This window comes from Streptopelia decaocto (genome assembly GCF_964273445.1).
Source record: "Streptopelia decaocto genome assembly, chromosome: 1".
In the NCBI taxonomy this organism is placed as follows: Eukaryota; Metazoa; Chordata; class Aves; order Columbiformes; family Columbidae; genus Streptopelia; species Streptopelia decaocto.
In genome coordinates this window covers 194,549,444-194,567,483 of record NC_138663.1, presented here as the reverse complement: position 1 = coordinate 194,567,483, position 18,040 = coordinate 194,549,444, and the positions used below count along the sequence as shown (strand labels likewise).

General features: G+C 39.5%; 1 protein-coding gene across 1 annotated transcript in view; it reads right to left on the bottom strand.

Annotated features, from left to right (window-relative positions):
- The window catches only part of EXPH5 (exophilin 5), a gene marked incomplete at its 3' end in the record, with an annotated part of 31,457 nt that overhangs the window by 5,608 nt on the left and 7,809 nt on the right, over positions 1 to 18,040 (bottom strand). The window contains 5 exon segments of the mRNA XM_082057549.1: positions 491 to 617; positions 2,128 to 2,176; positions 6,624 to 6,768; positions 6,876 to 6,950; positions 9,296 to 9,453. Coding sequence (XP_081913675.1) covers positions 491 to 617; positions 2,128 to 2,176; positions 6,624 to 6,768; positions 6,876 to 6,950; positions 9,296 to 9,453 — 554 coding nt within the window.

Sequence of the window (18,040 nt, the reverse complement as noted above, 5' to 3'; positions counted from 1 at the left end):
AAAACAATCTGAAGTCCAAATTCTTACTCATGAGCTATATATGTGTGTGTGTCAATTTTCCAAATCTAGTTTGCAAGTAAAAAATCCCTGAAAAAAATTCACTAGGCTGATAAGCAAATATGGACCTTTCTGCCTTTTCACAAAGCACAGTTATGATGTAACTAAGGAAATACAGAATCCTGCAAACCATCAAACAAGCAGTAGTAGTAGTCTGGTATGTCCATGCAGCAGAGAGAAATGTACACTTTTAAAGTGTGATTCTTCTGAACTAGATGAGTATGAAATGAAATGCACCCTAAGAGTAACCAGTGACACATCAATGTCAGACATTCTGCTGTCAGATGAAGCCAGCAAAAAGCAGCCACTATGACTAGAAAGTAATGAGCCATATCTTTACAGCCTATGCTTTTGCTGAAAATCCTCTGAAACCAGTCACCACTGTCACTTCTGGTAACAACAGTATCAGAACAAAGTAAGGACACACACTTACCACTGAAAAACTCCTTCTCTAGCTGTTCATTCCACTCCTGTGCACTTTTCTCCATCATTTCATCTTGGTTTGCATCACGAGAACGACCACTTGTTTCCACCGACATTGGGGAATTACACATCTTAGCCTGTTAAAAATTCCAAGGCAACTTGACTTTAGTTCAACATGTGGGTTCACATCATGTTTCAGGTGTCACATCACAAATTGTGTCAAAAGTCACAGAGGTCAGCAAAGTCTTTGAGGGTCTATTAAATACTGTATTATTAAAATATACAACTGAGGATTGTAAAGTTGCATGCGGTTTAGTTTTGTTTCAGATATATGTGTTATAATGACCTTAAAATAAGAGGCATAGTTTACTTATTTTTTCCATATGCATTCTCATTGAATTTTATCTCTTAATTTAGTTTTTCCCAATCGTTTCTTCCTTGACCAGCATATTTTAAAATTCATACACTGACCTCCTAACAGAGATTTAATAATTAAACACCACAGTTAATTTTCATATTGCAAACCAGCCCTTTGGGAGCTGTGATAAGTTGCCTTAGCAGTGGGGAAAATGAGTTTGGCTTATGTGTTAAACTGTGGAGGAGGTGCCTATCCCATCCATATTTCTCTCAGCTCACAGTCTCAGGTGGTAGAAGTGCAATCAACTGCTGAACTGCTGATTTATTTTTGCTGAGACTCTTGCTCCTTTTTTTTTTAATAAAAACTCTTCCTACTTTTAGTTCTCATTATTCAGAATATTTTACTTGTGTATCTGTAATAATCTATTTATATAACAGGCAGGATTCTCTGATAAGATCTTTGTTCAGTCATGCATTAATATAGATTATCCCTTTGTTTTTGAAATATGAGAGAAGGGAGGTGACCAATTTACCTCCTCGATACCTTTGATTATATACTGTAAATCATCTTAGTCCTCTCTGTGGTTATACCATAGAGTTGAAGAGGAAAAAATGACATCTTAGTAATACAGGGCAATAAAGTAATTAAAATAGTAAACGTCATCCTTGGAGAAAATCTGTATATTTCAACAGTGTGCACTTAAATTACATCAGGATTAAACCTATTGTTTCATCCTTAATTTGAGTTTGTGCTTAAAAAATGGAACATTCAGACAAAAAATAATTTCCTACTGTCAAAATTTAAATTTGCACAGTAATTCTGCACATGGGTATGTTGCAGGAGAGGCTCCAGCTTACTGCCTGCCCAAGTCAGCCACTCTTATTCACCCTTGTACAAATGAAAAGAAACAAAGTAAATACACTAGATTATTTACTCAATGTGAGTTTTGACTTATTGGCAGGTTGGTTACAGTTACCAAAATATGTGAGGGTTTTGGCCTACGAAATTATCCATGCAATTATTTTCTCATTAAGAGAGAAATGAAAGCTGATCAGAGCTTGATTTAGAGCTGATCTAGGAAAGCTTTGGGCTTGCGTAGCTAACAGGGTAAGTTCATTCTACTGCATCCAACAGGTTCACAATACAAACATTTCACTTGGTGTTTAAAACAAGAACTGCAAGAATACTATTTAAACAGGTGTTATATCAACAGCCTAAACAAAGGAGACTATTTTTTTTAAAATCTGTGGTTTAAATATTGCTAACAATAAAGGTCATAAGCTACTTACTCTTGCCATTTCTTCCACGTTCGGAGATGAGCTAGCAAAACTGTCATATCTGTAGGCAGAAGCATTTAAATGTTGGTTTTGAAAAGAAACGTGATGTAATTATACCACGTAGTAAATATCCAGCAGTTTAACAACTATGGAGAAGCATCTGAAACAAAGACTGTGCTATAAAAAATCCATCCTTCCTCCCCGAAACATCCTGCTAACACAAAACCACTGGGGAAATGTAGCACCATTTGGTTTGGGCTTGTCAGCTGGCAAATCTTGTAGCTGCACAGCCAAGAATGAACTCAGCCTCCTGATATCGCAATGTCTGCAACAGCCATGAAGTAATTCTTTCAATCCAGCCTTATGATAAGATGGTATTACTTCCTTTTCCAAACAACAATAATTTGATAGGTACTACAAATGGCTAGTAGTTAACTACTTGTAAATCTGCAAGTGGTTTGCATCTGCAATTCTATTAGTTTTTCTCTTCCATTTCACCCTGCTCAGACTCGCAGAGCTCTGCTCTGCCCCTGCGAAGGAGGAGAGACAGACAGCAGATTGTGTTCAGTGTGAACTTTGGAACTTGCTGCTACTCACCCAAAACAGACTTTATTTACCAATTTTTAACATACAGTAGAAGGCTCATCTGCTTTCCTAAGCTAAACAAGACTGCAAGGGCTTGGCGGAGAACTGGCTGGAGCATCTGTGAGTAATGCAGTGGTTAGAACAAGCTGAGAAGCCCTGAACATAAAAGGTATTCTGTTCTACAGGGTGACTTGCAGACATACAAATACAAAATGAACTAAAGAAACAAGAACAGGACCTGACTTCACTGAGTGTATTCAAGTCTGCAGATCCTTATTTTACAACTAAGCAATCCCAGCTCCTTCAAAAGCCCTGAAGGAAATGTTCCTCAGCTTGTGCTTATTGCCAGTTCTCCCTTGTCTCAGAAACTGTATTTTTTCCCAGGAAGTTAATTCTTGAGAGAAAGTGAAGCAGGGGAAGACAGTTCTGCTCAGTCCTGTTTGTCTCCAAGTCTTTTTGAATGACCTTGTTCTTAGGCTGTTAAAACCTTCTTGTGCTCAGAACACTTCATTGTGCTTCAACAGCAAGTATAAACCGGCTTGTTGGCAGGTTCTTTGTGGCCCAGCCTTTCCTCCTGAAGTGCTTTGTCATTTGTTTGCAATGTGCTTGCAGGCAGGGAAGAACAGTTGAAAGGTGCAATTTGTTTTTGCTTCTGTAATTGTGAACTGTAAAACCAGGATTCCTCTCTGACATGGGGTCCAACTGAAACCAAAGGAAACAAGCCTGTTGACCTCAGTGAGCTTTGGATCCGGCCAGACAATCAGAATCCGAAATTCCTAATCTTTCCTTGTAGCACTCAGTGCGAACAGTCATCAATTTAGTGGGTTACCGCTCCCTCTGAATCAAGTTTACAGAACCAGGACTCCAAGATGTAAGTAGCTCTTCCTTAAAACTAAGACAATATTGAATATGTTTTAGTGCTTCTACAACAAATTAAGAATGGACCTTATGTTTCAGAGTTTGTACAACTATTTCCTGCAAACCATGTTCAATGAATTCCTGTGGCTTAGCAATTTTATTTAATTAGGTGCATAACAAAAATGTAAAAGCTCTGTTAGAAGCTCTCTTCTTCAGCTTTATTTACTGTGCAAAGCTGCTCTACAGTTCTCCCCACTTGGTGCTGTGCTTGATGTTGCCTCAATTGCTCCTTGCAATGAAGCCACATGAAGTAGACATGTTTGTTAGAAATGTCTTCTGATAGTCTAGGCAAAAATTAAATTTTCATTTGCACCTCTGGCATTATTCTAAATTCCTCCATATCTCTGTTGTCACTGTTATTTCAGAAATAACTGGTCATTGCATCCTGCTTTCTTTTCCTCCTTGGCAACTTACACAGGCAAGGTTATTTTGATCTTTTCCCTATGCCAAACCCTCTGTTCTCAAACTGCCTCATTATTTTTTCTGAGCTCTTTTAAGCTTTTCAGCATTTCAAAATTCAAGTTGTGCTTACTGCCAGAGAAATATTGCTTAGTTTTGGGAAAAAGTAATTTTCTTTTTTGGTTAAGGATATTGAGCAATGTTTACATTATTTCGCACATGCAGATACACACATACTTGGAAACATTATCTGTTATTCATAAGCAGAAAAGAAGCTAAATTACTGCTTAAGTTCAGAAATATTTGTCATGAGATAAATACTACTCACTATGGAAAACAAGAAGTTATATTTTATACATTTTCACTTATATATCTATGTATCTTTTTTACGACAACCGAATATCAGATTAAAAGATGACTCTACTTACTACTGTCACTACTGGTAACAATATAAATCCATACATTAAAATCTGCTGCGAATTAGTATTTTCACTGAAGCACCTGTTGAAGTTTCTGACTTGTCCAATATTAGAAGTGTAATCTGTTTTCTTCTATACTATTCTTATCAATACTACATAAGAAGTCAGCTAAGAAACAACCACACAACTCAAATATGCTGAAAACACAACAAAACAGCATTTCTTTTCCAGTATGAAACACACATATTAGAAAAGAATAAAGATTAATTCAAGAACACTGAACACGCTTGAACCAAAAAGTCATCAAACATTTCACTACCTTCAGACTACAGTTACAAACCTTTTATCAGCATCTTCTGTATCTCCACACAAGCACACTCTTCTCTGCAGCATCCATAGTTTATTCTCACACAAAACACCACCGCAGCTGATGAAACTGTCTCTTCAGTACAGAAAGGACCCTCTAAACAGCCATTAATATTTAGCTATTTAAAAGCTTCTGCCAGTTAGTCTTACTTACAGGATTTACAGTGCTGCCTCCTATTGTACTTCACTAGCTCTCCAAAATAACTCTACCTGGTGAGAGGCAGATTATTTCAGCACTATGTCTATGCATAAAGCAAACCACATGCCACGGCAACACCTAGAAGAGGGTGGGGGAAGTTTTCGACAGAGAGGCGTGACTAGAAAATGTAGCAATCAGCTCAGTTACACGTCAGGATTGACTTGTTTATTTTTAAAGCCGAGCTCGGTAAGAAATCAAAGGCATCTGAGCCACGATAGATTTTCTGTGGAAAAGCCAGATAAACACATATTAGAAAAGCTGATGCAATGAGTAGGCTCAGTTTATTTTTTTTTCCTTCCTAAATTAAGAAATAATTTCAATGCTTAGATTCTAGAGCAAAGCCTAGACCTTCACTTGTACATTAGCTTCCTTGCTGCACACAGGTTAAAGAGCCCTTGAAATCCAATTCTCAGCCACACAAGTCCCCTTTACTCCACAGTGTTGGTGTGTCTAGTGTAAAAGGCATTACCGGCTCACAGGAGAGAGGAGGGACCAGATGACACATACTGACCAGTGTTAAAACTTGGCTTTCTTTTCCTTTTTTTTTCAATGCTGTGTTGCTATGTAGGAGAATTGTTACCAGTAAATATCCACAAAGCTAGCCTCCCCACCTCTATTCAAACCTCTCCTTAAATCTCTCTGCTTTGATACAAACACTCCACAATGGCAAGCTGCTGTGCTACAAAACCTACATATCAGACTAATAATCATTTCTTTAAATCGTTGTTTATTACAGCTGTTCCTTGTCTTCAGTCATTCCACCCAGGAGACCCGGGCACGGACTAGAACACCAGCCTGAGACTCACAGAGTGAAAATCAGCTCTTTGTGCCAAAGATCTCGCAGCTTCATGCTTAGATTTCACAGTCCCAAGCATTACCCTAAGATGCACAGAAAAACAATCATATTTCACTCAGGTGTTGCCAACATACAGGACCACACAGGGCAAAAGTTAGGGGAGAACCAGCCTAACTAGCCCGAGCATAGCCCCCCTGTTGCCTCTGAACAGCAGAGGCGGCACCGGAGAAGGAAGCTCTCCAAACAGCAGCTCCAGCACGTGAGACCAGCTTTGGTTCAGATCCAGTAGCAACCAAAGCCCTAACGAAGCGCGGCAGACAAAAGCTCTGGAGAGCCGCCCTGTTTGCCCGGCCAGAGCTGAAGCTGCAGCTTTGCCTCTGGGCTGCCTCTGGGCTAGAAATGGTGGGAACCAAAGCAGCCTGTGGCCCACGTGCTCTGCCCTGGCCTGGGAAAGCTTTGCTTTCCTCCTGTGCCATAGGGCACCAGAGCCCCATGCGCCTGACACCTTGGCTTCTTGAGAGGGAATTAAATAGGATGCAGCAGGTGCTACGTCCAGCGGCTTTAGTGCACTTAAAGCTTTCATGCAAAAGCTGTGCAAAATAGATTTAGCCAAAAGACTTTACCTATTACTTGCCACTTAGTCCTCATTCTTCTGATATAGAACAGACAATCTCTCATTACATGACCAAGTAAAATGTCAGTTTTCCTGGTGAGGTAAAAGGCATGAGACTGGAAAATTAATTTTAACAAAGGTTTCTAAGCAAACATGGAACAATTCATAGACTTTTTAAAGCTGGAAATAATGTATGTTCTGATTAGAGCTCACCGTGGTTGCTTCTGAGTCTGGTTTTTCCTTGATTTTCTAAAGGAGAAAAGCCAAGCAAAAGGTGATCTGAACCCCAGAAACGATGTTGAAGTGTTCTTTTGTGCTTGAGGATTTGTGCGGGATGACATTTTAAATTCTGTTTGATCTAAAAATATTAGAAAAAAATCTGTTTTATTTCGAGTTCTTATTAAACACAGTATTAAAATACATATTAAAATGTTATGTCTTCATGAACAATTTTCTTTTGCTTACCTTTTATGCCAGGAAAATCCAGCCTTATCGACATTTTTGGACAGACTATGTGAAATGCTGGTTTATAATGACTAACTGGAAGACTAAGAGAAACACAAACAGGTCTAGTGTTTCAAAAAGTATTACTGGGTTTGTGTGATGCATGTGAGATAAATGAGGCTGATTTTCAGAAAGTAATCAGTACTCAAACATTTGAAAAACAGAATCACTTTAAAATATAGGCAAATTAGACATTTGAAAATTGAGGTACCCATAATTATTAGTCACTTTATTTTCACCTTTGTAAGAAATATAAAGATAACCGCCCTAAATATACAATGGTTTAATAGATTGTAATGTAACTACTTAACAGGAATTCAGACTGAAGTGTCTTCTGTATCATACAGTTCTTTATGATGAGATTCCTGTGGCCATGGGAATACATTTTTTCTGCTACAAACTGCATATCAGAACTGGTTTTTTAAAATGCAAAATAACAGGAATGACTTATTTGGAAAGGTTATGATTTGACTGCTTCAAACGGAACATAAACCCACTCTGCCTGTAAAAGCACCTGGCAATCTATGTGATGGAGAGAAGGAGTATTGCTTGTAGATTTGGGAAAGAAACCGCTTGGTTTGCTATTAAAACATGCCAAAGAAAACCAGAGGACACAAGGAAACAAGACTTCACTCAGGTATAAGGCACTGTATCTTTTTCTTCCCGCCCCCTGCATTACATGCATGAAACAATATCAGAGCCTGAAAATGGCTTATCCAGTGACTGTGGGAGAAAGCAAATCCAGAAATGAGAGAAAAATGTCACCAATAACAACAGCAAGGGGCAGTATTTTGGACCTAGTTCAAAATTAAGTGAATAATTCTTGTCATGTGATTTAAATCCTGTGTATAATACATGGTTTTCAGTTCAGTGACAATCACTGTGTATTACAAAATGCTGCAATGTTTACCCCTTTGAGAGCCTAACCTCCTGATGGCATTCTTTGACTTGACAATGAAGGTGACATCAAGAGAGTCCTAACAGCACTCTGCCATAGCCAGGATGGTTTAGGACATGGACAGAGCAAGGCTTGCGGGTACAAGCAGTACCTTTTATTAAACCAACCTATACAGCTGGAAATAACAGACAAACCTCTGAGGTACACAATCCCTTCTTCAGATCTGAAACACAAACAGCAGCTTTCGAAGTTAAATACCACAGAACAATTGCACAGAGTTTAGTTAGCTAATGCATCAATCAGACCACTTCTGAACGAGAAAAATAGTATAGAGCTGTGGCCTAAAGAGGATGTTGGGGAAAAATGGGCAGGAAAGACAGAGATCTGTCTGTAGTTTTAGGAAAATTTTTAGGGTTTCACTTTTCTTTTGAAATACATGACTCTGCTTCTAGTTGCTATGAAGCACAAATAGGAAGAGCTCAATGAAAAACATGCAGAAATGTGAATGGAATAAAAGCATATATTATGCAAGAAAACTATCTGGATGTAAGGTGAAAAAGATGGTACAGAATGCCGTGTTTGGTATAGAGACAACGTGTTTCTTGTGCATGTTTATTTCGGATGGTGAACAGAACCTGTGAAATTAGATCTCCAGAAGTTGCTTCCTGCTCAACCCAACTTTCCCAACTTGGCCACCCGCCCTGATAATCAGCACTGGTGTGCCTTTAGCCCAGTGTTACCAGTATAATTTTTCCACTGGTACAGTCAAACCTCTCTCGCCCAAACCCCGATTTCTGTCTTATTCCAAATGTCATTTAGGTGCTTCTAGTTTCTTTAAGACAATTAGGTAAAATGGAAACAGTTTTTGTACAAAATAAACATTACTGCTTTGATTAGGAAACCACCAGTGTATTTACTATAGGTACAGCAACTTCGTCTTGATTAAGAAAGAAGTTTTTTACAGTGAGGACAATAAATCACTGGAACAACCTCCCCAGGGATGTGGTGGAGTCTCCATCACTGGAGGTTTACAAGATTTGAATGGACAGGGTGCTGGATTAAATTACCCAAGCTCCCTTTCCCATGAAAGGTTGGACATAGAATCATATAATAGTTCAGGTTGGAAAGGACCTTCAAAGCTCATCCAGTCCAACCTCCTGCAATGAGCAGGGACATGTTCAACTAGATCAGGTTGTTCAGAGCCCCGTCCAGCCTGGCCTTGAATGTCTCCAGGGATGGGGCATCTACCACCTCTCTGGACAATCTGGGCCAGTGTTTCACCACCATCGTTGTGAAAAAATTCTTCCTCATGTCTAGTTTGAATAATAATCATTTTGAAAATATATCTTTGGTAAAACTTTGACGTGAGAAGAAACTCAATGCAATTTCAGAAACTTCTTAGCCATTACACTCTGAAACGCTCCAAGACATTGGTTCTGTGACCGTGATCATGTAGATAAGGAAATGGAAAAACGCAACTCACTGGTGCTTTTGCTCTTCTTTAGCTGATGCTCTAGTGGTGGTTTTAGCATTCTATTGACATCACTGTAATTCTGAAATTTTTTTCTTTGTATTTCTTCAAACCATTCTCCAGTCACTCCCTGAAGCCCTGTTTCAGACTTCTTTCTCTTCAGAAGTTTGCTAGAAAGGAAAAAAAAAAAGCAAAATTTATTTTTAAGCCATTTTAGAAACTGCAGGCACATAATTAGAAACCCTCCCTGTTGTTCATTTAGGTATTGATGGTGTATTTCTACACATAATGACTTTTTAAAAGATACCGTGGGACATGATACATTCACAGCAAACACGTAAAAATGTGACGAGGTTAAGTGGACAACTCATGTACTTGCATTATTCTGTCTTTTTCCTTGCCAAAATCATTCATAAGCATTATAAAGCTAATAGAAAGTAAGATTAAGTTCAGCCAATAATCAACTTAGAATAAATAATACTCTAACAAAACAGTTCTTGAAGTATTTATTCACTCATTTAAGCAGAAGCAATAGGATTATTCTGATTTTCAAGAGGAAGCTCACTGAGGCCCTCACAGTGAGGTACCCACCACACATTTTCTATGTAAATGAGAATAACAAGTTGTGAATTCAGCTAATATATATTAATGCAACATGTTCAACGCGTTCATCACATTTTCCTCTTTCCTTGCTGCATAGTGATTCTGCCTGTGTTTATTATGTATGGAAGCAACTAGTAACGAATATGAATGTTCTACCATGCAGAGGGGAAGGCTCAACGAGCTACACACATGTGTCTGCAACTAAAAAACCTGTTTAGTAGCAAGTTCAGGTTTCAGATCAAGAGGTCACAGGAGTGAATTGTTTATCTGGGGATAAAAGACAAAGGTGCAGTTTCAAAGGAGTCAGAATAGTGCAATGGACATACAAAGTTACTTGTTTTCAAATGCGATTACAGAAGTGCCTAAAGCACAGATGCAAATGCAGCAAATCCACACCCCGACTGATTCTGATGGCAACAGAAGAAGAATTTGTGCACAGCCTGGAGATGTAACACCAGTGTTTTAGCAAGGCTTTAATGTAAATCTTCCACCTTAATCACTGGTAAAACTCATGTCTAGCAATACAGATGCTCTTGGAGAACATAAATTATTTCAGTTATCAATTTAAATAAACCCTAATATTCTCTGAGACAACATTACTTCAAAAACCAAACTTAAAATGAAATATCTAGTCTGGAAATATATGTGTTTCCGTCTGGATTTGATACAGGGTATGTTGTCCACACAAGCACCTACTGTTCACCTGGTGACATCTGAAGGACAGGAGGGCAGGAGAAAGACATTTTTGGTAAATGAGTATTTCCCTTGAAGGAGATTACCCAGACACGTGCACAAGTACTAACCATTTGAAATAAACTTATTACAAAAGCAAAAATGTTACTCATCACAGATAGAACCGCAGCACGGGAGTGTCTGAACTCCGCGAACGCCGCACGGAGACCAGCCCGGCAGGGACGGGGCAGGCGCCAGCCCCATGACCTCACTCTGCGGCCCCAGCGAAGGGCCCGGGCTGCCCGGAGGGGCGGCAGCGGACCCGAGCATGGGGTGTGCGCGGAGCGGCTGCCCCGATAACAAGCCCCGGCAGCTCTGCTGAGGGCCCGAAGCGCAGAGCGGCTCTTAAACCCACCCCTGCGGCCTCTGAACACCCGAGTGGGCGGCGGGGCCCGGGCGCCACCTGGCGGCGGCGGCCGTCCCCAGCAGCGGCGCCCGTGCCTGCGCTGGCGGGTCCCGGGGACCCGGCACCGCTCGCCCTTAAACATCGGCTCGCTTCACGTTTAGCGTTCCAGAGAGAAGGAAAAATACGAAAAACTACACTTGCCCTAACATCGACCACATAGGGCAGCGCATGAACATGCCTCTCACTGAAAAATGTATTAAAAATCTTGCACAGACATTGACACAAACATTTAAACACTGTGAAGTCTTTACTGCTACGTGTTTGGCATTATTTGTGATCATTATCTGTGAATGTGCTGCTTTTGAATTATGCTGTCATTCCCAACTCATGAAATAAACCCTTTAAATTGCTTGTGGATATTTGTATTTATACACACATACAGGCCCATATATTAAACCCTATATAGTTATGTGAGTACCAAATAATATTAACATGATACATAATATGCAATTGCAATATCGCATGACTATTAAACATTTCTCATTTGCCATGACTCCCAGACAATCCACATCATTTCCCTATATACCTGCTCTGCCAAGTCTACCTGCCCCCTCGTGATAATGATGAACGACAGTTGTGAACTGGAAGGAAAGCCCATCTCAAGAAACAATTACAGCAGAAGATGGTATCTGCAGTCAGTATTGCAATGAACTTGCCTTTGAGGCAGCTCTATTGTTGCTTGGATTGCAAATGATATATTGAGACACTGCTCCGTAGGAGTGTCGAAACACCTAATGCCCTCTAAACCAGACACACTAATCCTGTTCCCTTGTCTGTTCCATCCATCCTTGCTCCTTGTTTCTCCACAGCCACTCTGGAAACTCGGAGCCACTTCCTTTTGAGAGGAGGCAACACCGCTGTCACTGGGAATAGTACCTGTAAGCTGTTGCAGGATTAAAGGCAACTCCACTCCCAGGATAACTTGCAGGAGACTGCTCCACAAGCCGGAGCAGGCAGCAATCCAAAATGACCTCACAGGCTCCACCTCGTTAACTTTTCCCATCCATTATGCCACACAGCATCTAAACTAATGAATCACTCAGGAGCAATTTCTTTGCACTGTTCTTAAAAACATTTCTTCCTTATTGGCACAAGGATGTCCCAGTATTTCTTGTACAGACATCTCCGGGGAAAAGTTAAACTAATGTTTGGGAGTACTAGACTTTCATGTGGGTTGTCATAAATATTGTGAAAAGAGCAGCAGCCTCCCCTGCCACTTCCTGTTAGGATAATAAGGAGCTTTAATTGCTACTGTAAGAGGAAAGGTATTTTCTCTATCATCTTCATCCTGAATACAAAGCAGAAGACAGATGTGTAAGGCAGTAGAAACTGGGTTGCCAAATAGGACATTTGGGGACATCTCTGCTGTTTGCAAAGGAAAGAGGACTCAATCCCACTTCTGTCAAAGCAGAAATTATGATTCGTATTGAGTTCAGCAGAAGCAGGATTTGGCCGTGACAGGCTCTTACCACACACCTCACGAGAGAACAGACACGCAGCAACCACCAAGCCCGAGGAATTGCACTGGATGGAGGATAAACAGATCAGTATTTGCTTGTTGCATCAAAGCTCTCACTGTCTGAGAAGATAAGGCTGAAAGTATTCCAGATAAAAAGTGCCAAAAATTAGATAAAACCTACAGCAGGACAGATAACTTGAAAAAAATAGTTACATAAAACAAGCTTATGTCTTTACTCTGTTTATATTCCTTAACTTGTCATTGAGAAAAGGCTAGAGACATTAAAAATAGTGCCTGATGAGCCAGTTCTTTCCTCAGTTTTTTGCTTCGACTCATCACCTTCCCATGGCTTTATACATTATACTGTACTGGTGAACTGTGCAACTCTATCATTTCTATGGCCAGTTAATTTTCTAAAAAACTCTGGTCAGAGCAATGGGTAGCTCTAAAACACATATGCAAGAATATTTTCTTACTTATAGTCGCTTTTAATTTTATAAAAATTATTTAAAGACATACTTTCGAGTTGTCATTTTATTAAGAAAAGGAGGGGGACGGAATGAAATATTTCTGACACCATCAAAGACTACCACAGCCAAAGTAATTTTAAAAAAGTATTATCTGCTATTTCATATAAACACATAATAGCAATAACAACATTCTGGTTTCCAAGGTACCAGAAAAGCTCCTGTTAATCCTACCAGGAAGAAAAGTAATGATATGCAGAGCCAAGATACTCTTTCCTAACATGTCAGACACACAATAGCTCTGTTTTCTAAGGCAGTCTTTATTCTAAGTAGCTGGTATATTTTTACTCACATTAAAGCAACCTTTTGTTTATTTTTCTTTCTTGCTGTTTTCTGTTTGGCTAATGTCAATAAACCAAGTCAGCTTCATTATTACATGTAAAACATTATGCAGAAGTAGGTGAATCAGAGAGGAAAACCGACTTCCATGTTTTGGTTGCACACGCTACGAGACAGTATAAAAAGACCTAACTGAAAATGCACTTATTTTTTCTTTGGCTTTTGTATTTATAAAATTAAGCATTTCTGCTGTAAGCTTCTGAAAAATCAAGCCTTTCTCTACTTTGATGAAGAAAATGTTGTTTTGGCAATAATGCTTGAATCTAACCTGCTAGGTTGTTGCTAATCAACCACTCAGATTTAATTTTCTCTTTCCTCCAAATACTAGTTTTCCAGCCAAGTGTTCATCCTTTTCATTATTACTACTGCTGCTCTCATTTTTGTTATTATGAACTGATTTTTATAATGCCTATTAACCCACTAAGTTGCCTTCAGAAGACTTATTTGTCTGAGTATGTGAGCAATAAAACTAAAGATGTGTATGGGCAAAGAGGATATGTGTCACAACAAGGAAAAACAAAGAGTGTTTTGGCTCAGTGTTTCTTCCTGACCATGACCTAAATACCAATAAATGTAACGGAAGGACTTTCACTGTCCTGAACAGGTGTCAGGTCAGGCTGCTGGAAAGTCACCTAGTGGTGCCACCCCTGGCTGTGTAACTGGAAGTGCCAAGAAAGGTTCACCTGAAGGATGGGAAACATTTCACAGCCCAGCGCTGGCTGAACTGTGTGGGACAGTTTTCAATCTTTCTTTGACAGGCACATCAAGTTGCCAGCTCACAATTATCCCTAAATATTCAGATTCCAGAAATCTGCAAAAGCAGGAGATGGAAGCGGGGGAAAGTGAAAAGGCAATTAATCCTCTCAAGTTTTTCCTCCCAAACTGTACATTTAATAGGCAGAAGTACTTTAAACACAAAGATAGGACTTTCTGCACATTATTTTGATACCCACCCTGTAGTACCCTTTCAAGCAGCAAGTGGGGCTGCTTAAGCAGACAGCTGCAAACAGTAAATGTCATTTTGTCCCCATAACACTTTTCTCACAGTAGACATCAGATTCATGCATTAAGTCCTGTCCTGTGTATCAGGGACACAGACAAGGAATATGTGAATTAAAGGCAGAACATCTTTTCTGCCCTTGCTGAAGTTCCACCCTGTCTGCTTGGGGAAAATCCTTCCATTTCCACCTCTTTTCTTTCTAATTAAAAAGTAGAAAAAAACCCCACAAAATCTGACACTATTACACTACTTGTATTCAGCAGATTTATTATTTTAAAGTAAAGCTGATCACCTGCTTTGAGATAGCCTAATACAGTGGCAATGTGTACATTCATTACACACAATCCACAGAGACAGCAAGACTACCAGGTTACAGGAAACATTCTTGTTGGACTCCCACTGTGCGCTGAAAACTGCTTTCCACTCTATAACTCACAATGTCTTCTGTGTCTATAATTTTTTAACTTAAGCACCTTCTGTACAGTGGCTAAAAGTTACCTCTATTATTTCCCAAAGCATTAACTTCTCATATTAAACTATATGAAATTAATATATCGCAGATGACTTACTCAAACTGCTGTTTTCCTTCATCAAGTCCAACACTCCATTTATCCTTGAAGCTTTTGCCTGTTCCCCTGGGCAAGGGCACAGACTTATACTTTTCCTTTGAAACAGAAAAGTGGGAAATGTTGGAAGGGCAAGGACGGGGTTCATTCTCATGCTGGCCACATAACTCCTCCCTGCTCTGGCAGCTCAGGCATCAGAAGTTGTCAGTTAAAGCTCAGAAATCAGGAGCTCAATGACTGTCTCCATAAAGTTAAGTTTTTAAAGCAAAGAGCATTGAAAACTGAAATCAAGGGAGCTGAGGGTGATCAATCAGCCATCTCAAGCTGTAGCAATGCCTCAAAACATTACTTTTAACATGAAACTATTTCTTTAGCAGCTACCCTGGGTTTACAGTGAAAACTCAATTTCAGCCCTGCTGGAACAAATAGAAAAGGCTATAAGTATATACATTTTAATTGATTTTATACATACTTAGAATATGAAAACTTTTAGTCCTTTGGGAAGCTGGTCAACAAGAGTGAATGAGGTCAAATACCGCTAGTAATTTCACAACTCTCTAGTTCGTGCTGATTCTCTGTCGTTTCCTGTACAGGGAGTGTGAAAACAGGAGAAAGCTCCCCTCTGAGAATGTCCTACAGATTATTGACAGTCTCTCTGTACAGACTGTGAATGACAGGTCAAAACGAAGGGTGTTACTTTATTGTGCTGTCAGTACTCACAGGCTACCTACCAATATTATATGGTAATAACAAAACAAACCCATGATGCAATGGAAAGGAAAGCTACCTATCATTTTTAAAATGTGTCACATAGCTTCTAAATGTATTAATTAATATCTCTAATGAGATTACATCATTAATAGGAATTCTCATTAGCATTAATAGATGCTGACAGGAGCAGCAGATATAATTCTCCATGCAAATATTCTGATTTGTTTGCAGGGATAGATGTAGTCTCAATCCAAAACCACCACATGACAGGAGTAAGTTTTGGGCTGCTGAATTTCTGTTCCAGAAAAGTCTTACACAGAAATATAGATGTATACTGTGTGTGCCACACGATGGGCTGGAAGGCTGGGGATCAGGTCTTCCTAGGTCTCCCAGTACACCTGAAGCTAATGATTAACAGTAGACATATTTACTCTTCTAGGGTAGAGTTGGTAGTTGATTGTAAGACCTTTTATAAATATTGATAGCATGCAAGAGACAGCCATCTATGCAAGTAATTTATAGTTCAGCCATATATTATGAATTTAACTGCTTTACAAAGACATACAAAACAGATGCTACTCCTCATGTCATTGTATGACTTTCTTTATGCAAAAACTTTTCTCAGTAACCATATAAGGGGAAAACCAAGTAAATAGACACAGGTCAGGTGAGAACTCTGAATGAGGGGAATTGGTTTCAAATGTAGACCAAGGTCACATCTCTGCAAGCAGGTTTGTGTATGACAGCCCATGGGTCTGGACAGAGCTCTGAAACTGAGAAGCTCCAAACGGGCTTAGACAGTTGTATACATTTTTCATCTGGAAAGACAATGCTTCTATACATGTATATATAGCATATACAGATCTTTTGCTGTAGCAGCTTAGAATCTCATAATTTATCACAACTATTCCACCGGAAATAGAAATATTACAGTATAATAACAGTTCTAAATATAAAAACAGACTGCAGAGCCCCCCAGCCACACTGCTACAGCTTTGCTGGACTGCAGCTCCCTGCACGCAGGCCCCAATAACTAGAAATTAAAAGATACAGCAAGCAGAAGTATTGCAGTTCCTTGACAATTCCAACCACAAATTAAACTGTGTACAACTTATATGCAATAAAGTGCAAATAGATTGCACTTTTCATCACTTACTCTTAGCTTTTGTTTTATGGTTTTGATGTGTTTAGTCACAGTTAGCATGGTTCCAGTACATATATCTATATGTTTTTGACATAAGACTGAAAAATAATATAGTTTCTGGTAGTCTAAAATGCGGGCATTTAAATAGAGCTTGTTACATCTGGCAGTGTTAACATAATGATCTAGCTACAAAGAAGGATTAGAAATATACTCCAAGTGAACATTTAGATGTGCAAATCCTCTGGAAAAATTCCCAATTTTTCCCTACTTTCTTTAATGCACCTCTCACATGAAGTCTGTAGGTTGTGAAACTCTTCAGACTGTCAACTCCAGGGAATTAAGTAATTTTCAATTTAAAACACGTCCAGGAAAGGCCAAACTGAGGTCAGTCCTTAGTCTGTGTTAAAATTATGGAACACAGAAGAAAATAGGGTCTCTGTCCCCAAAGCTAAAAACTCTTTGGGCCAAACTCCACTTGATTTCAAAGCTAGATTCAGAGAGCAAAAAGCATTTAAAGGATGATTAAATCCAGTATACATAAGCCACTGATAAAAGCTAAATTTTAAAGACAAAAAGGAGAAGGATACATGCAACATTTTTCAAATGGTATCAAACAGAATCTGACACAAACCAAAGAATGTCAGCTGAAGTCTTTGACATACAGCCCAACAAGCTTTGCTCTCAGCCATTAGCCAGGTCACTCCAAGAGCTACGTCTACAGGAGGTGCAAGTGCTGCATGTCAGAAGGACCCAAGAATCTGAAGTACCTCAGGGACCAAACACAGCAAAACTCCAGCACCTTGGGCTTCACCAAGGAAAGCATATGCTGCAGCCTTTGATGGGATTACAAGACACACATAACCCCACACACCACCGGAGCACAACTGTATCAGTACCATGGGAGATACCAGACCCTCTGAACAGGAATCTGACAAGTTGCCGTGTAAGACTTTTTTGACTTCCTAGTATAACCAATTTAATATTTCTGAAATATGTGCAAGGACTTGAAGGTGTTGGGACACAGACAGTGTGTAGAAGATGTCAGCACCTAGAAACATTTCTGGGGTGCTTCCAAGCGTGCTCACTGCAGACTGATATCCATTCCTCTCCTTACAGCAATAACGGGCAGTGTGTGTTACACTTCACTGGTGTTACCTCCCAGAGGCCCAGAAAATCTACTACACATGACACTGGCATTACAAACAACTATTAATAGACATATATGGAGGTGCATTAAGGACATATAGATGAGGTTCTTAGGGACATGGTT